At 36.6% G+C, this 24,107-nt stretch overlaps 1 protein-coding gene and 1 pseudogene across 1 annotated transcript in view; one reads left to right on the top strand and one right to left on the bottom strand.

The window, feature by feature from the left end:
- Window positions 1-23,698, bottom strand: part of C4H10orf90 (chromosome 4 C10orf90 homolog) — a 58,945-nt gene extending 35,247 nt beyond the window's left edge. Inside the window, exon 1 of the mRNA XM_026704982.2 lies at window positions 22,613-23,698. Within this exon, the coding sequence (XP_026560767.2) occupies window positions 22,613-23,675 (1,063 nt within the window). The 5' untranslated portion in view covers window positions 23,676-23,698. The remainder of the gene's footprint in view (window positions 1-22,612) is intronic.
- LOC113439214 (small EDRK-rich factor 1 pseudogene) lies at window positions 15,088-15,572 on the top strand (annotated as a pseudogene).
- Window positions 23,699-24,107: the final 409 nt, after the last annotated feature.

The raw sequence follows: 24,107 nt of genomic DNA, 5'->3' as shown, positions 1-24,107 counted from the left end.
TTAACTTCCTAAGCAGTTCAGAGAACCGGTTGTTAGAAGAAATTACTGTCCTAATCCTGTAAGGAAGGCAGGAAGGAAACATGCTGATGTTGCTTACAGAAACTGCCTCTCCGTTAACCCTTATTACATGCTTGGCAGGACTAGACTTTCTGCCTCAGGAACGTCTCTGGAGTTTTTTTCCACTCCTTTGCTGGTACTTTGCTTGTGTGGAGTGACCATTTAAAATTACAATGGCACTGAAAAAAGTGACTTATGGCCATTTTTCACACTCACGACTGTTGCAGCATCCCCACAGTCATGAGAGGCCAGGTGAGGAGATGTGTGCCTCGATGTGAGTGATATTGAGTTGGCTGCAGCCAGCCAATAACATGACCATCAAGCCATGTCCACCCAGTCACATGACCACCAAGCCATGCCCACCAACTAAGCCACGCCCACAGAACCGGTTGTTAAAAAAATTTGAATCCCACCCCAGGTACCAGACCAGGTATATAATGGTCACTCACCGCTGTGGATAAAAACACATTTAAGTTTGGGGATTTTTAACACCAGTTCATACAGACTACCTCAAATCTTTTCAGTTTTGCAAGTTTTGATAGCAGTAAATTAGAGAAATATAGAAATCCAACATTTCTGTACTGTACAATAGTATATCTATTGTGTTGTGTTGTTGCTTTTATTCTGTTGTACTATATAAAGTTTTGTTTCTAGGTTTATACATATTCCTGGTGAAAGTGAAGATGAAGGACAGATTAGATATACAATGTAAGTACCAATAAAGGAGACTATTTGTAGCTCAGGGTGAATTGTGGGGGGCGGGGGAAGGTAGGTGGTGGCTCTCTGAGCTTAGTTGTTTTCTTGCAGATGTTTCATTACCAAACTAGCACTGGGACTAGCACTGATGGTGCTACCTAGTTTGGGTAATGAAACATCTGCAAGAAAACAAGCTCAGAGAGCACCAACAACTCCTCACAGTAACCAGTACTTAATATGATTGTATATAGGTCAGATTTAGTATTTTTAGTATTTATTTGATTTGTCAATCGTTTACAAGATGCAGGTATAAGAATAAACATAGTTTTGAATACATGAGATAGATACTTATAAGAAAAATAAAAAGAAGCAATAGGACAGGGATAGTAGGAACAATTGGTGCGCTTATGCACGCTCCCTACAGACCTCTTAGGAAAGAGGTGAGGTCAATAGTGGGCAATCTAAGGTTAAAGTTTTTAAGGTTTGGGGAAGAAACCACAGAGTCAGGTAGAGTGTTCCAAACATTGACCACTCTGTTGCTGAAGTCGTATTTAATGCAGTCAAGTTTGGTGCGGTTAACCTTGAGTTTGTATCTATTGTGTGTTCTTGTATTGTGCATCTTATCCAGGATCCCACACTATTATATTATATATGTTGCATGTTTCACATAGGCATCTAACTACAGTGAATATTACAAAAATGATGTACTACTTATAAAGTTTTAATTAGTAATCCTGGGGGAAACCATTTGAGATAGAAGTTTAGTAGACAAAGTATGTATATTGTGGCGGGTTTGAGGTGGGTAGGTTTTTAATCTTTCTGCTTTCTGCAATGTTTTAAGAAAGAGGATAGGAGAGGCGATATCCTTCCCTTTTTCCTTGAGTTTCTCACCATAAAGCTATAAAAGCTCAGATTGCAGGCTGGAACCAATTTAGCACTATGCAGCACAGCAGGGGAAAGCTAATTTACAGATAAGAGGGGAGAAGAACAAAACCACACTTTCCCTTTCCCCATGAGATCTGAACAATATAGTCAAACCCCAGCCCCCTGTTCTGACTGGCTGCTGCTGCCCTGAATAAAGTAATTCTTTTAAAAGAGTGAGGATCAGGGCCTGCAGTGCTGCTAAGCTGAATGAGATGTTTGCCTCAGCTGTCGGTTGTGTGGGAGGAACAGCAGTAACCGAACCAGAGCTGTTTCTTTGCTGCAGGACAGAACTATAGCTTCTACACAGCATGCTCTGCACGCCCTATGCTAACCTGCTGCCCTCATCTGAAATGAAGCACATTTTCCACTCTGCAGTATTGAAGAAAAAATCATTTATCAATCTGGTCAGTTACTGACTATGGAAATAGGGAAAGTCTCTTTTGTCTTACACTGCAAAATTTCTTGGGCTGGCTCTGATGACGATGCATTAGCAATATTCTAAGGGAACATTTATATTGTGTGGAAGATCTCCCCTGTCTAAGGATAGGTTTCTCTGGCACATTATGGAAGGTTACACCCAGATGGATAATCCAGATTTCCTCAGCATTAAAATCATAAGATAAATCTAGCTGTCTAGTGAATTGGAACTGACTTTAATATATTTAAATCCAAATCAAAAATAAATTGAAGCACTATTTTTTTTAAAAAGTAGCCTAATGGTATACACATCTATATGCTTTTCTATGAACAAAAAGAAAAGTCTTTATTATATTAAAAGCATACAGGTCATCCTCAACATAAGATCACAATTGAGATCAAAATTTACATTGATAAGCAAGGCTGTTGTTAAAGGAGTAACATTGAATTCTACAATCCTTTTGCCACATTTGTTAAGGAAAGTCAGACTAGAAATAAAAATTAAAATAAGCAAGAAAATGGTAAGAGAACACCTGCCTGACCTTGATGAATGTAAATCACTGGGACCTGATAAATTACATCCCAGAGTTCTGAAGGAGCTGGCAGATGTTATCTCAGAACCATTTTATAGTTAAAAAGTCTTGGAGCACCAGGGAACTACTAGAGTATTGGAAATGAGTTGATGTGGTTCCCATCTTCAAAAAAAAGGGGGGTGATGGTACCAGACCCAGGAAACTACAGATCAATCAGCTTAACATTAATATCTCTGAAGATACTGAAAAAATAATCAAAAAACAGATCTGTGAACATCTACAAACTATAACTAGTAGCTAGCATGGGTTTATTAAAAACAGATCATGCAAAACCAATCTTATTTCATTCTTTGACAAAGTGACCAAATTAGTAGACCAGTGAAATGCTGGGGAAATAGTATATTTAGACTACAGCAAGGCATTTGACAAAGTAGACCTCAACCTGCTTCTTGGTAAACTAGAAAAATGTGGGATAGCCAGGATCACTGCCAGATGAATTTGTAACTTGCTGACAAACTGTACTCAATAAGTAGTCCTTAACAGTCCTACATCTACATGGATGGATGTAAGCAGTGGGGTACTACAAGGTTCCCTCTTAGGCCCATTACTCCTCAATATCTTCATAAATAACTTAGAAGGAATAGAAGGAGAATTCATCAAATTTGCAGACGACACTAAGCTGGCAGGAATAGCCAATACCCCAGAAGACAAACGAAGGATCCAAAAAGATCTTGACAGACGTGAATAATAGGCCCTATCCAACAAAATGAAATTTAATGTGGGAGAAAAGCAAGGTTTTATTCATGAGCAGGTAAAACCAAAGGTACAAGTACAGATTAGGCAAAACCTGGCTCAAATACAGAAACTGTGAGAGGGACCTTGGAGTCCTAGTGCACGATCAGTTAAACATGAGTCAGCAGTGTGCGGCAGTAGCCCCAAAAGCTAATACAATCCTTAGTTGTATAAACAGAGGCATAGAATCAAAATCATGTGAAGTACAGTATTAGTACTGCTTTATAAAGCCTTAATAAAATCACACCTGGAATACTACATCCAGTTTTGGTCGCCACATTACAAAAAAGATGTTGAGACTTTGGAAAAAGTACAAAGAAGAACAATGAAGATAATTAATGACCTGGAGACTAAAACATATAAAGAACAGCTGCAGGATTTTGGTTTGGCTAGTCTAGAGAAAAGAAGGGTTAGGAGGACACGATAGCAGTATTCCAGTATTTGAGAGGCTGCCAAAAAGAGGAGGGGGCAATTTATTTTCCAAAGCACCAGAGGGCAGGACAAAAACAATGGATGGAAATGAAACAAGGAGGGAAGCAACCTGGAATTAAGGAGAAATTTTCTAACAGAGAGGAAAATTAAGCAATGGATCAGCTTGGCTTCAGAAGTTGTGGGTGCTTCATCTCTGGAGCTTTTCAAGTCAGATGGGAAGGTTGCAAATGGCAATCATATAATTCTGGAATGATGCAACCATTATAAACATATGCTGGTTGCCAAGCACATGAATTTTGATCATGTGACCATGGGGATGCTGAAACAGTTGTACATGTGAGGACTACTTTTAAGTTACTTCAGGGATGGGATTCAAATTTTTTTAACAACCGGTTCTGTGGGCATGGCTTAGTTGGTGGGCATGGCTTGGTGGTCATGTTATTGGCTGGGTGTGGCCAACTCAATATCACTCACATCGAGGCACGTATCTCCTTGCCTGGCCTCTCATAACTGTGGGGATGTGGCAACAGTTGTAAGTGTGAAAAATGGTCATAAGTCACTTTTTTCAGTGCAACTGTAACTTTGAATGGTCACTCCACACAAGAAAAGTACCAACAAAGGAGGGAGAAAAAAACTCCAGGGACATTCCTGAGACAGCAAGTCTAGTCCTGCCAAGAATGTAATAAGCGTTAATGGAAAGGCAGTTTCTGTAAGCAATACCAGAATGTTTCCTTCCTGCCTTCCTTATAGGATTAGGCCAGTAATTTCTTCTAACAACCGGTTCTTCAAACTGCTTAGAATGTTAACAACCGGTTGTACCAAACAGGTGTGAACTGGTAGAATCCCACCCCTGAGTTACTTTTTTCAGTAGTGGTAACTTTGAATAGTCGCTGTACAAGTGGTTGTATGTCAAGGATCACCTGTACATAGATAGGATTGCTAGCAGACATTTGACTTATGTCTCACCCTCCCTAGCAAATTATTAAACCACAGGAATGCAACCTCCCAGATTTACAAGGGATAATCACTGGTTCAAAAAATATAGAACTTGCATTCATGGCTAGCAGCAAAGCAGTGTTTATAAATTTTGATTGTTTAGACACTAATCAATAATGGAAGACTGATGAATCACCTTTAAAAAAATCAATTGTAATATGGACTTGGACACAGCTGTAGCAATTTTAAGCATGTGTTGGAAACAAAATCTAAAACCAGACCCTTGGCATTAGGTGCCATTTAGTTGGCAAATATATGAAAGTATTAAATAATTTCTGGAACTGCATTTGGTAACCATTTTCTTTTAGCATTGCACAATAAATCTTTCCAAAGGTTGCCTCATGTTTTTCTACAAGGAATCTTAGATCAGGCCAAAATAAAATACAAACAGCTGTCAATTATTTCTTATGGAGTATTTCTTATACTAAGTACTGGACAAGGGACAAAACAAGAGAAAGCACTTAAAAAGATGAGATAATGCAAGGCACTTTTCATATTCTGGGAACATTTTCAGAGTATTGTTTGGAGATTTAGGCATGTATCTCTCATTAAGGATATCTAGAATAGTATTTCTAGCTTTCCAAACAACAAACTGAAAGTATATGCAACCCACAGAGAACAGCTAGAATGGCAATTGGATGGAAATAGAGTTTAGCTACTATCCTAGTTGAAAAAAAAACTTAAAAGCTAATGAAAAAAGGCATGAAAATCTAATGCAGTGGGGAAAACAAAAGAACAAATAGCTAAGAAAGAAAGAATACAAGATACTTCCATTAGTAATATTCACACAGACTCTCTACACTGTATAAAGCACAATCTTTATGTGTTGATAGAGTGAGTTGCAGTTTTTCCAACTTAAACTTAACATTCCTTCTGTTTAACTTTTCATTGAGATGTTATTTCCACTTTTGACCAATATAAACTAGCCATACCTTGAACCATCTTTGTTGCCTTTCCATAGATGGCTTTTTGTTCATGCTGTGGAAAAGCAATCTCTTTTATAAAGCAAACAGTATCATGCAGCTGGTGGGTAGTCTGGATAGGTTTCTGTTAAATTTTTTGAAGGAAAATACTTGGTTAAGGACAAAGCATACACTGAGCCAATCACTAATGAGTCTAAATCCCCATTCTCAATTTTCGATATGAACACATATAAAAGTGTGCATAAAGAGGAGAGTCTGTACTATGGCAGTAGCAACACATACTCCCTTTATATATTACCTTATCTTGCATATTGAGAGAACTCAATTCCCAATCTCCATAAGCTCTTTACTTGAAGTATAGAGCTATAAGTCAGAGATAGCCCCTTTCCAATGTACACAACTGTCCAAAAGAAAACTATAGGAGGTCAATATTACTGCATTGCTTCGTTTTGTTCTAAATCACCCCCACACTCAATGAAGCCAAAACGGCAAGGAAGTTAAACATCATAACCAGCATGACAGTACTAGTGCTGATCCTAAAGTAATATTTTGTTTACAAATGCAGGTTGATTAGATATGCTGAAACATCTGGAAAAAATAAAACTCTCAACTTTTATAATCTTATCTAAATTAATTCAACCTGGAATGAATATTCTAAACAATTGTGAATTAAGTCAGAAATTTTTAAAATATACATTAGATTTTAGAACTGAAACAATAATTCTGTATCAGAAATGTTTTAATCACGATGCTTACAACTGTCATCACGCTATCCATTCAAGTGAACAGTTATATACAACTTAAAATACTTGTATAAATCTTGCGCCAAATAAAGGTATTTAGATATGGAGGAAAATATGCGGATATTATATATTGATTCTCCCTGGATGTCTTAGTTTGGAGTAAAAGGTTGGAGTTTTTTTAGATTTAATATGGCTAATTTTGTGGCTAAGATGCTTATAGAGAACAAGAAAGTGTACTGCTTTTATTTTATCAGACAGGAAAAAACAAATCAGTTTCTCAAAACATGTTTACTAAAACTGATATCCATGTATAAGAAAACATTAGCATGAAACAAAACAATTCAACCTTATATTATGGATTGCATTGATGGCAGACCACAATAAAAGGATCTTCCTGCTGTGTTAGCCACATTAGTAACAGAAGGCTGAAACATTAGAGAGCAACATTTGGAGAAGTAGAACCAAACAAAAACTAATGGAAAAAAAATGACTATGGAGATTCTCAGTCATACAGGTCATGGTTGTCCCAAAGGTGCTCTTCGAAAAGCAGCTGGGCTTTGTTTTCCCTTGGAGACATTTCTCTTCTTATCTAAGAAGAAGCTTGGATGAGAAGTGAAATGTTTCCAAGGAAAAACAAATTCCAGATGCCCTTTGAAAAAGCACCTCTGAGTCTGGCATAATGGGGAAAAATGAAAACGCCCTCCCACAGACCAAATATAGACAGCAAGTCACATGACTAGGTGACTTCATTTAACTTTAGTGCAAAGAGGACAAGCAGAGTAAAGTATCTTAATAACTTGTTCAAATCTTAAACCTCAGTATGTCAGGCTATATATTTTGTTTTGGGATATTCTTGTTTTTAAATTGTAATCTCCAAGATACTTTTTTTTTTGCAACTTCCATCCTTTTAAGTTTCAAGGTGTCTCTACAACATCTTATTTCAAATTACCTATGTATATACAGATTCTGTCCCTTGATAAACACCAAAATTTTCTTTGCATTTCTGTCACCCTTTCCATTCAATGGGTTGCACTATATGCCGGATATCTTTGAGTAGCAACTAACTAGAGACAATGAAGCGGTTAACCAGATGCTACAGTATTCAGCAACAATATGGATGTTGCTAATATTAATAAGCTTCTTATTTATGGCAAATCTTAATTAAAAACAAGTTAGCTGCAATTACGTATTTCTATTTGCACCCTAGATTTCAAAGGGGGAGATTAGATGGGCAGTAATAATAGCATGTATTATTTCATTTAGTTCTATTACACTGAAGGCCGATCTATTCATCCTGCTTCTATAAATCAGTGCATTTTAGAAGTAATTTGTAGAAAAAGTAGTTGAATCTCTTTGAAGGGATTGAACTCTCTGTGTGCCCTTTATTTGACATTTGTTAAATACCTGTGCAGAAAAGCCTGCTCAGTCAGTCATATCTCATGGTGCAACTCATTCCCAAATAGAGGAAGTTTGCACATGTATGGCTGCACAAATATATTACTCTGCATATATACAGCCAAGTCATTGATTTGAAAAATCTCAAAAATTGCATTTATATTTACCTTTTACTACTGTTCCTTCTAAAGTATTTCTGAGGTTTGCTTTGTTTTGACACACTTGATTCACTTTTCATGGATGATTATGAAGACATTCAGGAACCAAAATCTTTTCATCCTCTGTCCTCATAACAAATCTATCAGACAATTTCAGCTAATAGGTAATATTTATTCCTAAACAGAGTTGTCCTACCTTGGCAAATTTGACTCAAGAACCTCAAGTCCCAAAACTCCCCAGCCAACTAGGGGAAATTTGGGTGATTCTGGAAGCTAGAGTCCACAAGTCTTAAAGTTGCCAAGGTTGGACATTTAGAACCACCCCTGGTTGTAAAAACATTTGCAGATCTCTAGTAAAAAAATCAAAAGCCCAGCCTTTGTTGCCTGTGTGTGTTTTTTATGTGACTTGATTAGCTGAAATGGATGAAGTCTGGAGTTGTGGATTTGCGGTCTGTAAACTCAAGCAAATTCAATCCTGCAGCCATTCCCAAACCCCACTTCTGTCACATACATAAGGGCAAATTACTCTAATGTCTCCCTTAGTTACTAAGGATCAATTCCCCCAAAGGAGATGACAACTTTTGAGCTACTATGGCAAAAATCTTAATAGTTTGAGACCAAAACTGTACAGTACTAGAAATAACTGGGGATTGTCTCCATTATTAGTTTCTGAGTTCTACTTGGCTTTGTGCAGCTATCCCTTTAAGATTTAAAATATACAGTATATGTTTATACACAGAGAGTTGCCTTTTAGATATTGACATTACCAATAGCAGAAGAAACATAAAGGCAAATGTTGAGGCAGAAAGGAAAGTGCAAAAAAAGTTTGAAGCCAAGGATGGATTATTTAAGATCAACTCTGATATCTGGAACACTGAATCCAACATGCCAAAATCATGGATCAAATATCTGTATTCTCTTCAATTCCATCTTTTGAATTAATTGAAGATCCACTAATGTTATCATGGTGACCATAGATGGGGAATCCCAGAACTTACTTGGTTTCGCTAAAGTGCTCATTGAAAAATGTTTATATTTCTTAGAGAATGTGCGAAGTGCAGTATATAAATAGTTGTGGTAAATAAATAAATAAATTTCACAGTAAACAATATTTCCTTTTCTTTGAATTCTACTTGCATCCTTTTATACTTTTTATGCCTGCCAACTTTTTCATCATTGCCGGTATCTGCCAACCTTAATTAAAAGCAGGTTGGTTTGCATTCTTTAAAGGACAATATTTCTGTTTTCCTTGCCTGCTGAATTATGTTAATTCTGAGATATCTACATGGCACTCATGGACATTAGCCTGTCTAGGGGCAACTCACTTGGTGTCTACTAAGCCCCGAGCCTCTTTACATTTTCAGCATTTTTAATGATTATTTCAATATTAAGCAAAAGAGAATTTGAATACTGCAAAGGAAAGTGTTGTCTACAGAATTGTATTATTTTGTGGCGTATCATATGCTAACACATAAACTTTAAAATCATTGTAGGATATATGTTGCTGGAAAACAACAGGTTTACCTGGAGTCTAGGGAGAATGATATGGAACAGATTATCAAACAGGACTTCTGATAATTTGTGTTTCATCACTTGTTTTGTTACTGGTCACACTTAATATTGCAGTAATTTTGTGAATGAGCAAATCCCATGGTTATTATTTTCTCTAATTGCCCATGTCTAGATAGATAGTTTTGATAATTCTGTTCTTCCACTATTAAAAGTTTGAACTAGAAAAAATAGCACCAAGAGCAGAGGAAATATATATTTATATCACACAAGCAGAGCTTTCCATGAAAGCTACAATTATCTGCCCCAAATTTGCTTGAACTTAAAAACAACCTTAATGTTATCATAGATTCAGACAATTAGTTTGGTGACAGTGTAAGCTGAGATACCAAATATGGCTTAAATAATAATTATATTTCTATTCCATTTGTAATATTCAAAATAATTTCTGAAAGGGAAACTGTTTCATAGGATTGTTTTAATTATAGTACTGAAACATGTCTGTAATAAAACAGGGCCTTAATCTCCAATCTAGCCCATCCTTATAAGACAAGAGTTAACCTCAAAAGAGATAAAGCTACAAATGCAATATTCACATCATTTTTGCAAAACATGCCAAATTAAATTCCCTATTATTAAGTCTTCAATATTATTGTGTTTCAGCAGAACTAAATAAACATTGTTTTAAAGGCTCCAAGATTTCAAAACTTTAGCTATACCTAGCAATTACATTAGGAAGAAATCTTTGCTAGTTGATTAAAAGAAACATAAAAAAAATATTCTGACTTATGATTCTATTGCTGAGATAGTATTTAATATAAATAAAATATAATGTCTCAAATTACCTAACATGATTTAAACAAAATAATTCTAAAAATATCATTAACACAATTTTGGGATGGAACGCTTTATACAGCTTACCCAATATTTACAAGACATCTGATAAATATAATCACACAACTGGCAAACACCACACTGCTAACTGAAGGTAGGTTAATGAAAGACACTGATACATTTAAAAAAACTGAGTAATACCCATTGGAGCAAGATTATGACCTAAAGGACAATGATGTCAATATAGTATTATTGAGAATGGGGCTGAAAGAGTTTGTGATGTCGTACACAAAATGCACCTTAATAATGAAAGACCAAAGTCCTGTAAACATTTGGCAAAAATAATATTATTCAAGTCAAGGCTCTTTACAGTATTACTGTTATAGTCTTGAGATATTTTAAAAGGTAGGCAAATTTTTATATATTTATAATGTATATTCAATTTTAAACTGGCTTAAGTCATTTAAATATAAATATATTTTAATAACTGAAAAATGCCATTTTTGTATTATTCTAATCCTGAATACAGAGCAAAGGTGACACGCTCATAAGTGGTAGAAAACATATTTCTTTCTACTACTGATAGATGTATCACCAATAAAATCACATTTATAAAATAAGACAAGAATGAACATAGAAATTATTTGAACATCATTCATCATTTGGATATAATTCAATTTAGTCACCGTCTTCTGCTATATACAGCATAAAATACACTATCATACTGCAATAATGCCACTCAAAACCTGTGAAAACTATTCTATAACAGAACTTCACCCAGGATAAACTATGAGTAAACTGATAACAGATAAGGATTACATAAAAAGAGTTCCCCACAATATCGATCATAAGTTAATAAACACACAACACGTTTTCCAATGGGACTGAAAAAAATTAAAATAATGAGGCAGGAATGTGTATTAGCCCTAAATGCAATCTGAAACTATTCTAAATTATGTTATTTCATAGTTATTTTCTAAATTATGTAAAGTTCATATAAGCATAGCTTCATTCACGCTTCAAAATTACCTTTCTCAGATAGCAGCATAACATTTAAAAGAATTTTTAAAATTGAGGAATTTCTAAAATGCCATCACAAATACATTTTAGATAGCTCTGTTGTCAAATATTCAAAGAAAAATATTAAAACTTACGTTTTTTTCAACTTTTAATTTTTACTGTTTTCATGCTTAGAAGTTTGCTGTTATTTGCAAATCTGGAGGCTGACCTTAATCTGAGCTCTCGACTTTCAGGATCTAAAACACAGTATGTTTTTGTTTCTGATCCTATCCTATTTCCATCTGATGTATAACTATAGCTCTTTTAAATTAGGAAGTGCACATCATTTTTTTTAAGGTGTTGTCCATTTTGAGACAACAGATTAATCCTTGTGAAGAGAAACAAATTGCTGATTTTTGTATTTTTCTGTGTGCAAACTCAATTCAAAAGTGACTACCAATATAACAAAGGCACTGCATTTTCTAATAGATTCTATGGACCTCTGGAATCTCCCTCTATAGTATGCTAGTGAATAACTTGGAAGACAATATCAATCCAGTCTTCATTCTGCTTTGAAATCTACTGCTGTAAACAGTAGAAAATTGTGTATCCAATTGTGTAGCCAATAAGTCAAGGGCAGACAAGGTATTGCATTTTCTACTAGACTTTCTGCTCATTCTGGAATTTCTTCTAGTTCATTAGCAAATAACAAGACAGATACTACATTCTCTTTGGAGTCTATTATGCATACGGTAGAGGATAGCCAACCTGTGAGGCATCATATGATGGCTGAGAAATAACTGAAGAAAAGTAAACAACTAAGAAATAGGGAGTCAACTGGTATCTTATTTCACAAACAGCAAGTCCAAGAAATCCTTCAGATCATTTGAAGAAATTCTGCCTTAACATTATTGTTAATCACCATTATAAATAAAAGTTGAAAATTCTTCTTTGTACTAGTAATATAAAGATACCTTATCAAAGACTGTGTAAATCTTGCCCAGCCGCTGCTTATTAGATGACGGCTGACTCTAGGCATTAAGTTGATGACAAGCATTCCAATATAATATTGTAATAGTCAAGTATCTGAGCAAACAGAAATAATGAATATGGCTTCTAGTGGAACCCATACTGGTTCCAAAGCATTCTTTATCAGTTCAAAGTATGGACAAATACTAATTTGATAGAAAAAATCAGCAAATCTTTTTCCCCAAGACTTGAAGCAAATTGACATGCTCCTGTAGGAACCATCACCTCCAAATAATCTTGACTCATGCAAATTTTAGCATATGAAGAAATTACCTAGATCATACAATTCATTAAATTAGATTACCAGAAAGTCCTTGATGTTTTTTATGACAACTCACATGAAGAGAAGTAGTTGCTTTGGAGCAAAATATCTTGCCTGGTGCTAGGCTTCTATAGTATGATAGTGTAAGGATGACATCCTATATATGAACTCTAATTATTCTTAACATCCAAGTATTTTATCAATGGAGGCTTTTTGAAATATGCTTTCCACTGAATGATATTCTTCACAAAGAGGACTCTTCTCTGTAACTTTATGAAAAATTGCGGGATTACATCTCAGAAAAAAAAGCACCTCCTAATGTTGCTCTAGACCAGGGGTATCAAACTGGCAGCCTATTGGCAGGATGCGTCACGCACAAGCCACACCCACCCCAGCTTTGCAAAAGGAAAAAACATTAAGAAACATCACGTGATACCAACATGACACCACAAATTTGACCCCCGTGCTCTAGACATGGTTGAAATTATATCTCATTCATCAAGGGTTAATAAAGGTTCTGGTATGACACTACAAGAAAAAGCAGCAGACTATCAAATGTGTGATGTTTCCTAATAGCATCAAAACTCATGGTTGAAATATGGATAATCATTTTTAAAAAATTAGGTGCTTTAAATTTCAAGAAATATTTCAATCCTCGAAAGAAAAGAAAAAACCCTCTCAATTGAAATATGCTTCCTTTCTAGCCCAAAAGAGTACACCAGTAATTGTAATAATCTGCTGGGAATGTAAACATATTCCTGCTGCAATTTAGTTATTTTCTGCAAAAACAGTTGCTCTGCTCTGGTGGGCTGCAATCAGATCCCATTCCCACTGTTCCTACTTATGCAAGAACACAGTCTTCCTTTTTAAGATCCAGTTGTGACAAGGTTAAGAAGGTGATTAAGCAGATTGGAAACACTGGATAGAACATGAATTCAGTCAGGCTATTACAGCGAGTCTAAAACAATCCGGGGATTGTCTGAAATCGCTATCCCTGGGCCTTCCCCAGAACCTGTTTTAATGCTTTTCCTTCAGCTGTTTTAGAAGGCAGATTTTACAGTCCTTCAGGCACCAAGAGACTTTGCTGTGCAAATCTAGGGAGGTTGAAATGCCAGAGAAAGTATATGCTTACAATGTAGGTTGTTGTATTGATATCTAGCTAAGGTTACTACAGAAGATAAAATCTCTGGTCATCCTGATGGTGTGTGTGTGTGTGTGTGTGTGTGTGTGTGTGTGTGTGTATTTGGCTGACAGAATCCCAAAGGTGACTTGGGGCCAAATTTCTGCTCTCCAGGATCTAGGACCTGTTGTTTTATGATATTTCCAGCAGGGCCCATTTATTTATTACAGTACTAGCATATCACATGCAATTTGACTTAAGGTTGTATCTTATGTGTGCCTGAATTCTAATTTCAAAACCATAATAAAGTATTGAAGAAATCTTTGGTGGGAGACTTTAAGGTTGGAATCCAGGAACATACAACTAAGACACAGGATTTAAAATAATTAGTATTCTTACTATATAACCATGTTTGTTACATATCTTTGTTTACCTGAAACTAGGGCCACAGTTGGTTTAAAAACCGAGAGAAAGGAAATAATATTCTTTCCAAATATTTGTGATATTTTCATCAATGGCAAAGAAAATCTATCTACATACTATTAAAACTCTGATTCGGTAAAGAAAATTGATCTACATACTATAAATTCTGATTCTGTAATTTAATTGGATGAAATCGTGCACAATAGAGCAAAACATTTTGAAACAAGGTACCTCAAATGAACTAACTTACAGAATTGTCCAAAATTAGGGACCCATGACTATATCATTAAAATTCAAACAAACAACCATCTCTTTACAAGGCAAATATAACCATTCAGCTACCATAACATCCCTTGTAAATGTAGTTCTGGAAGACATTAAAGACTTTGGTCACCATGGCTCAAGTTGAAGGGCCATTTCTGCCTTTGCCAAGCAGCCAATGAAGTGTTAAGGATAGCCTGGAGCAAAGTAAAGTGCACTTGTCAAAACAGACAAGACTGCTTGAGGCAACATAAGAGGGGAAAGCGTACTTCAAAATTGCAGCAAGAAAATGTGCTCAAATGTCAGAGGGGCATTTACAAAGGGGGAAGGAACTGAGTATAAAGTGTTATCATTTATTCCTACCCTTTAAAAGTGGTCTGGGGAGGGTGAGAGAGCAGGGCAGAAAAGCTCTTAGAGACGTACCATATATACGATACACTATACTACATCTTGCTGTATCTGGGCTGCAAAATGTTCTCTCCACATCTTTGCTGCCATTAGTGGTCATCTGAAATTTTGCAGTCCATTTATAGTCACCCTAAATAAAATGAAAATGTTGTTGAAGAAGGAGAAGGTTTGTAGTTGGAACGGTTGGTGGGGGGTTGGAGCTTGCGAGCGTAACGGTTGTTATCGCTGGGGTTATTGTTTTGCCATGGCCCATGGGAACCAGCGTGAACTTTCCCGCCAGAAGAGTATGAAGAAAATCCAAGAACAGAACAAGGGGAAAAGAAAGGAGGACGCTTTATCAGCTTCAAAGGAAACAGAGAGATTCTGAAATTATGCAGCAGAAGCAAAAAGCAGCAGATGAGAAGAAGACTCTTCAGGCAGGAGCAAAATAATATGTGGCTACAAAGAGGGTCTAATAATGCTGCAGCATCTCAAAATATAGGGCCTAAAAAGACATATTTGTAAAGTAGCCAGCCATTAAATGGTTAATGTTTATCTTCTACTTGCTTGCTTGTTCAGTATGCATTTATTTTAGAATGCATGGTTAGCATAGTGTATTTGCAGCTGACTTGGCTTTGACTGAATTACTAGAATCTGATCCAATAAAATTGGATTTTAAGGTTGTATTTCCCTTTGCATGTCTGTTAGTCACAGTAGCAATAGCCAGAATGTATTTTACTGTTAAATTGCTTGTGTGATAAAAATAAAATAAAATAAAATGTTGTTGAAGATCAAGGGTGTCAAACTGGTGGTCTATGGGCAGGATGCATCATGCTCAGGCCACGCCCACCCCAGCTCCGTGAAAGCAAAAAACATTGCAATACGTGATGTGACATCCATGTGACCTGGTGAGTTTGACACCCATTTTGAAGATGAAACTGAGACTCCAAATTGATTGGCCTTTAATAGTTTCAGAGGCAACCAAATTGTTTTCGACTATTTTTCTTAACCAGACAGATACAAGGTACCATGGGCTTCTGGATGTTGTAGAACTGTGACCCTTAATATTCCTTTTTCTCATCACAACCAATAATGAGCAATGTTGGGGATACTCATGATTCCCCACAGTTGCCTGCTGTCCAGTTATCTATTGCAGGTTTTCTTGAAAGATTTTCTAAGACTAAAGCAATTTTATTTCAGTATCTGATAATTCTTCAACACTTTCTAAGAAGTTTGGATCTAGTATTACTCAACCGAAGCATTAAAAATATTCCTAAACTTCTGTTATAAAAAAATGAACTTTTTAATTTGAGGAAATAAAATCAAGAATTACTCATTTCTGGGTGTTTATTTTTTTAACATCCTTTCAGTGTCCTGATCAACAATTGACTCAGTTTCTAGAAATCTAATTGCTTTTGAGTTACCAGTTGGTGCAATATCTAGGGAATCTTGATTACTGTTATTATTACAGAAACAGCCAAGCCCTGAGGGATGCTGAAGTTTTAGATATTTAGTTGCTAACAAACTGGGATCTTCTGAATCAGCAACAAAAGTGCTGCAACAATATTTAGTGAAATCCAGTTGTTGCTGTGGCAATAGAAAGAGCTGCCAACATAATGATATCTTATAATGACTCTGTTTGCTCTCTTAAATGTTTTGCAGCTATCAAGTATGTTGCAGTTTGGAAAATGGCAAAATAAAGCCACCTAAATTGCAGTTGGGGGCAAGACAATGCCAGTGTTAAAGATGCAGAGGGGGAGAAAAGAGATATCATGCTATGAAGAAACATTTAAAGAAGAAAAGCTGTCTGATTCTAGATGAAGTACCGTGTTTCTCCAACAGTACGGCCTCCACCAATAGGAAGGCCCAGCATGTTTTCTAGGCATGAGGTGAAATTAAGCCCCGCCCCCAAAATTTAGGCCTATTCAAACCATGCTTTTCCCCCGCCATTTCTCACATCGTTTACACGAGGTGAAGAGAAATGGGCGGGGGAAGGGTGGGGGGGATGGGGAGAAAACTTGCCTTTAGGAGTGCCCTGCAGGTAGCCTAGGCTAGAATACCCTGATAGCCGATAGAAGCTCCCTGAAGGCAGAGTCCCCAGCCACTTCAGGGCGTGGCATGGTTACCCGTGTCCCCTCACCTTTAGGGCAGTCTCTTTCAGGCGATGGAAGCTCCCCAAATGCAGTCACCAGCTACTTCAATCAACCGGTAGAAGCGGCTTCGCAGCGAGGGGAGTGTGTGTGTGCCACACCTCGCCCCGAAGCAGCTGGGGACTCTGCCTTCAAGGGAGCTTCAATCGGCCGGTAGAAGCAGCCTCAGGGCGAGCGCACACACACACTCCCCTTGCCACGAGGCCACTTCTATCTAGACACCCTTAAGTGACTATGCTCAGGAGTGTTCCATCTTTTTATCACTCCCCAAGGCCCATATCAATTTAATCCTTCTGACTAAAAAATATTTCTTATAGGAAGAACAGGACTTTGCTGTAGCAGACATTTATGATATAGTCATTTTCTATATTATCAGGAAATACCATTTAGGACAGCTCTAGAATATGTTGTAAGGCGTTTAAGGGACCATATTTACTAATAAGGGCATAAAAGAACAAATTGGTCCTAACCAGATTGTATATTTAATTTACAAGGTAGGATTATTTTTGCTCTAGTTTTAAAATATATTAAGATGTCATATGATGTAACATATCTTCCTTAGCATTCAAGGTTAAACTTATAATGGAATGGCCAATTCCCTACACCAGTGATTCTCTGACCAATTACTCTTTTCCCAGTCTTAAATAATGTTATTACCCTGTCTATTGTTTTATATAAGCACTTCAGCAATGGCAGTCCTAACTGGATCCTCGACTAACAACAAGCAATTATAAATTGCCCTATTACTCCCAGGATATGCCTTTGGGGATAATTGTCCAAAGTTTCCGAACCACTACCCTAGAAAAAGTGCCTGGTACCATCTTTTTTGGAGCTGCCATATCACTTGCATAAATTTGTATCCATCTAGTAAAGCAATAGCTACTCCACCAGCTGAAATCACTAAGATGACAAACTAGGTGAGTGAGAAGTAGAACTAGAAGCTTTTGGCAGTTAAAGGCAGCCATGGGTGTGGGCCTTCTCTGTGGTTGCCCCTACCTTCTGGAACATTCTCCCACAGAGACAAGATGGCCCCCACACTTGCTTGGCCTTCTGGAAATATCTGAAGACCTGGCTGTGCTGACTCACTTGGGGCCCACACAGGTACACAGAGCCATGGGACTGGTTAGCACCTTGAAGGAACTCTGTCTTTTAGTCCTGAACTTTAAATGTTTTATTCTTGTTTTAATCTGATTTCTATTATATTTATATGGTTTCTAAATTTGATAAACATAAGTACATGCCCCTAGCATAATTGTGCAAATTAGAGTAATTATGTAATTCGCATCAGTTGCAAGATTGAAGGAATGTAAATCTGGCTTTAGGAAAGGGAAAGAAATCAGCAAATTGTTAAGGAAGAACCAAAAAAGATTATTCAGCACTGAGAATGAGAAAAGCATTCCTTCAGTGCTGTTCCCCTTGCCCTCTACATCTCTGTTTCCTGAACTGCTGCCAATATTGACATACAAAAAACTCCAAGATGCAAAAGATTCTTTGTTTCCTGCACATTGGACTGCCCAGTGGTAGTTGCCATACAAAAACAGGAGAGGGTTGACTTTTCAATGAATTTTGGGATCTATCTTCACATGCAGCAGCGGAATTTGACTATGGCACCAGAATTGATATGAAGGAATGGCTTTGGAAATGAGAAAGGAATGAATGAACCTTTAAAAAAGGACTGGTAGAAAAGATTACTCCATCCTGAGAAAGAAAAAAAAGCATGAGAAAGAAACTCAAGATAACCCCACCTTGATGGTGCAGATAAAAATTAGGACAGGCTTTATTCTACCCTATAACAATAAAAACATTCCTAGACCTGCCATGCCTATTTCTTAACACATGGCATGACTCATGTGTATTGCATAATTCACATCGTTTGCATGATGGCAATATGATGCCTGTGGATGTCTCCTTACTTTGTCTGAAAAAGAAAAATGGTATTGGCATTGCAGAAATGTTTTTAAAAATTTGGTTATTTTGAATTTGCAGAACTTACAAATTTGGAGACAAATACAGCCCCAGATTAACTATATAGTTCAATTCTCTAAAAGACCATAACAACTTATTTTAATAAATTTTATTGTGAATAAAGCTTAGTAGAACTATCTTTTAATCCGTTCCATTATAGAATTAGTTTTTTAAGCAGCAAACATTTCTTAGAGAATTAAAACTCCTGTCTTTAATTATTGTTTCATTACTGCTCGTTTTTTAATGGCAACCTCCCAAATAAAGTAAGATTTAAAAAAAGAAAAGGAAAATCTTTTAAAAACTTCCAAAACTATGCTTACGGGTAAGAAATAGTTCTTGAGTCACAAGATTTCTTTTAACAATGTTTAACGTTTGGGGCCAAAGGGAACAACCACTGAGATACAAATTCAGCAGTTATATGATGGGCTCAGCAAGGATTTATAGTTGCAACATTGTGTCAACATTGTTAAAACAAATAATAAACATATGGTTCTTTCAAACACAGCTACAAACAAAAGAATTACAGGGTACACAAACTGATACTGATCACTGTAGGGAACCTATAAATAATATAGCTGACCAATCATCCTATTCAAACTGTCTAACTCAGGAAAGAAAGAACATGACTTGCCTTTTGATTTCCTTGCATATTTTTTTTAACTTCCTGTGAAAGTCAATACTGGATTACCTACCTAAATACACTCTGCATGTTTTCTATTTTTCCATCAAACTATTCTTTATAGTTTTACTTCATGCCTCATTTTTCAAAAGCTGGTTGAACTGTTGTAAGTAACACAAAGATAACTGAAAGTAATAAGATGTCTACTAGATTGATCCTTTTTGGTTTGTTTCATAGGCATATTGTGGGTAGTCCCTATGGACACATGTCCAAATGCCCAGTAAGTATTGTGCTAAGAGCAATACTTTGACTTTCATTTTTAAACATAATAGACAAACAATATTGGGTCATTGCTTCAGAGATATTTCCTTACCAGATTCCTCAATATCTTCACCAATTGCAGAGCTCCTAAGTATACTTGGAAAGATCTTAAAATTCAGGAAGATACTCAGTCCATGTTGAATTATATAGCATAGCCCAACATCAAGAGCTGATCACAGGAAATGTTTTATGACATTTTGTGTTATGTCATAAAGTGCTTCATGATCATTTTTTGTATCATAAAATGCTTTACATTTGCCAAATTTCAATCCATGGGAGACCCGAGTCACAGATATTGGATGCATTATGTAAATTAGCCCATTTGAGATACTTTGATTTTGCCCTATAAATGCACTATTTCGCATAGTTAAAGGTTAGAGGCACAAGTGTTTTAGTAGTACATAGAGATTCCACAGCCGCAGGAAATCCAAGCAAATTTGGCTAATTTTGACTTTCAGATGGGAAAACAGCTAAAGGGAGCATATTGATATAAAATGTAAATACATAATAGAGTGCTTCAACCTGGATCGTGACATACTAGAGTACCCAACATGTTGAACCCAAATTTCTACACTGAATATGGGCCTCTCATGTTATGTGACACATTTTATTAAACAGTATTAAGTGTTCATTTGGTTTTGTCTGCAATTATGCATTTGTTAAATTCCCCAACTCTTTAGAGCCAATTCTGAGTGGGCAGGGAGAATGCAAGATGTCTGCCCAAGTGTAGTGGTATGTGGGAATGACCTTGGAGGAAGACAAAAACCACAGACTAGAAACCATTGTGCAAGTGGTATCTCAGTCTACAAAAGCAGAGTAGAACATGGGAAGTGTTTCCAAAGGGACCCTCTCTTGTTTTCTCCACAGTGAAGGTAAAAAAGGAGAGGAGTTGAAAGATTCTGCTAATGTATACTTACAATAAAACTAGAGCAGGGGTGGGATTCAACCAGTGTTATAACGGTTCAGTGAATACGTTTTGTGTGCACGTGTAAAAAAAACCTTAAGCTATGCCCCCCGGACAGCTGAAAAGTGCTGCGTGCAGGTGCACAGCATTTGAAAAGCCACTTTTTTCCTGCTTTTTCAACCTTAGCTGTACTGGGCAAAGCAGCTGAGGTTGAAAAAACAGGAAATAAAGGACAGGTAAGAGCCCGGGCAGGCGGGTGGGCCAAACAGCAGCAAACACAGAACTGGTTTGGTGTCTGCTGCTCTTCAGAGCTACTGGTTCTATAGCATCCTACCTCTGAACTAGAGTTAATATTCATTGGTGTGCTTCTTTTCTAGACTATCTCAAAGAGCTACTATCAATCTTGCAAGCTTCTTTCCTTTACTCTTACTCTCCAGAAAATGTTTCCCTCCGCTTCTGTGGATTGGGATAGCTTTTGCATGATGGTTGTCTAATATGCAGCTCTTCTTCCTGTCTCTCAAAATCATTCCCACATCCAATTATACAAATCTTTCTCCAGGTATGGGAACATTCACTATTTTTAAATTTTTGGATGACTATTCCTCACTAGTTGCTGCTTTAGCAACTGTGGCTACATAATTTGTTTTTGCATCAATACACCTTGCATATTAACATTAGGACCACTTTATATTTTAGTGCTTTGATTCTGGGAACCTACTCCCTTGTACAGGTAGTTCCCAATTTACAACAGTTTGTTCGGTATCTGTTCAAAGTTACAACAGCACTGAAAAAAGCAACTTATGACTGTTTTTCACACAACCATTGCAACATCCCCATGGTCACGTGAACAACATTCGGATGCTTGGATGATTCATCTTTATAATGGTTGCAGTGTCCTTAGGTCATGTGATCACCATTCGTGAATTTCTGACAAGCAAAGTCAATGGGGAAGCTAGAATCACTTAAAATCCCTATAATTAACAACTGCAGTGATTCACTTAACATCTGCGGAAAAAAGGTCATAAAATGGGACTTAACAAATTTCACTTAACAGAAGTTTTGGGCTCAATTGTGGTTGTAAGTCAAGGACTACCTGTACAGTTGGACACCCGAGTATTTGTAGATTAAAAAAAAATCTCAAATAAAGGCTATGTTGGAATACTAATGAATTAATAAATTAAATCACAAATGTAAGATTTCCTGAATGGCTCTCAGGTTCATAATATCCAAGCGAATAAAACCAGTGGGCTGCATTAACAAAAGCAATTGGTTCTTTGTACTCTGCATGTATTATACCCCACGTAGAGTAGCATTTCCAATTCTGGGCACTGCATTTTAAAAAGAACATTGAGAAGCTAGAGAGAGTTCAAGAGAGAGCTTCCAGGATAATAAGAAACCTACATTCCAAGGGGGAATCAATCAAGTTGAAATTAAAAGAAAGGAGATTCAAGAGGCACATTAGAAAAAAAATTCCAGATGGAAAGACCTTTTAAAATGCCTTGATCTACAGTGAACTTCCTTTTCCTGGAGGCTATCCGATAAGGGAGAACCACTTGTCAGAGATATTTATTTCTGCCTGGAACAGGAGGATGAACAAGATACCAAAACAAAACCCTGTACTTTTCATAATCCTGTAATGTTTATTTCCTTGTGAGAAAATGTAGAAAAGAATAGCCTCTGCCCCCAAAAGCCCATAATAAATAAATGTTTAGACAGCCTTTGATATCTCATACGCTATGTTAGGATCTCTTTAACCTACTTACCTTCATGGTAAGTCCAATGAGGAATGTAACCAGATAATGTCATGGGATTATCACTTGAAGGTATATCATTGTTCTTTATTTGTCTTAAATTATCAACTTCCTGAGGGCTGATCAGAGTTGACAGAGTTTCAGATCGAGGGGCACTTTTCCAGAAATCTTTAGTTCCTAAAGATTCAATTTTCAGTCTCTGTTTTTTATCCAAATAGATATCTTGCAGATCTGCATTCCAAATTGCTTTGAATGATGTCTTATGATCCTCTGGGAACTCAAGTACTTTTGTGATTAACTTCCCATTAGCTAAACTATCCACTCCATCTGGTGTTGTATTTTGAGAACTGCAATTTATCTGAAAAGACACAACTGACCGGTGCATTTTTTGAGTATTAGTTTGAAGTTGATCAATAGGTACCAAAAGAGACTTGTCTACATAATATATTGATTTTGGACACTGTTGGGAAATACTGAGGTGAACACTTGAGGTGAAAGAAAGAGGTGTTTGCTTCTTATGGGTGTTATCCGAGGGGATCACTCTCTTTGCGGGGCTAGAAATCCAGTCAGATTGCCCCTTGCAGCTCTGCAGACAAGACTCAGAAATCTTTATTTCACTGACACTTCGATTTTGGCCATTTTCTTGAGAATGCAAAGATTTGGAAAGTTTACATAAGCCAGTTACATCTGAAGCGGGAACCGTTGTTATTAGCCAGTTATTTTTCTGGCCTTCCAAGCAAGAAGGGTCAAAAGTATTTGTCTGAATGTTATTGTTTGAAGGTGGAACAACTCGCTTAGCAGTGATTGTAATGGAAGCAAAACCTTTATTCTGGTTATGCCATGGTTTCTCTTCTTTGCTATTAAATACATTGTCCTCTGAAGTTGCCTGGAATCCCAATTTTCTTGGAAGAAATACGAATGCTGTATTAATGCTGACTGAGTTATGATTCTCCACAGATTGGTTCATGTGATAAACATCGGCTTGGGTGATTACAGACTGCATAGGGAAAGCAGCCTTATTTTCTCTTGATTTATTTTCATCAATCGTCTGTGAAATGAGAATAGATGAAATCATTTTTGCATTTTTAATGGAAGGGAGCCCTGCAGAGGAAAAGACCCAAATAAGTAACATTCTGTAAACTGGAAACACAGAGGAAAAATGTACATAGACAAAAATAGAGAGAAAAATATGATAAAATCTACACTAGTTTTACATTGTGCGTCATTATATATTTCTTCCCCCAGTTCGTTTTCTGTAATTTCTAAAACAGAAATGTGCAAAACCCACTTACAGAGGCCTGTGAAAGGAAGAATGAAAATACAATTTGATGTGCAAATTACACATTTCATAGAACTGTTATTTTGAATGATTAATTGATCCGTTCAGTTGAATATGCAGCCTTCTGTTTGTTTAACAATGTAAATGTCAATAGTAACTGTCAATTGCAGATTATAATCTATACCACCCTGTGTTTTTATGCCCATGTACTAAAATATTAAAGTACTT

The sequence above is a fragment of the Pseudonaja textilis genome, chromosome 4 (genome assembly GCF_049901715.1).
Source record: "Pseudonaja textilis isolate UNSWEBS1 chromosome 4, rPseTex1.2, whole genome shotgun sequence".
Classification (NCBI taxonomy): Eukaryota; Metazoa; Chordata; class Lepidosauria; order Squamata; family Elapidae; genus Pseudonaja; species Pseudonaja textilis.
Note: the sequence above shows the minus strand (reverse complement) of the source record. Positions and strands in the feature narration are given on the sequence as shown.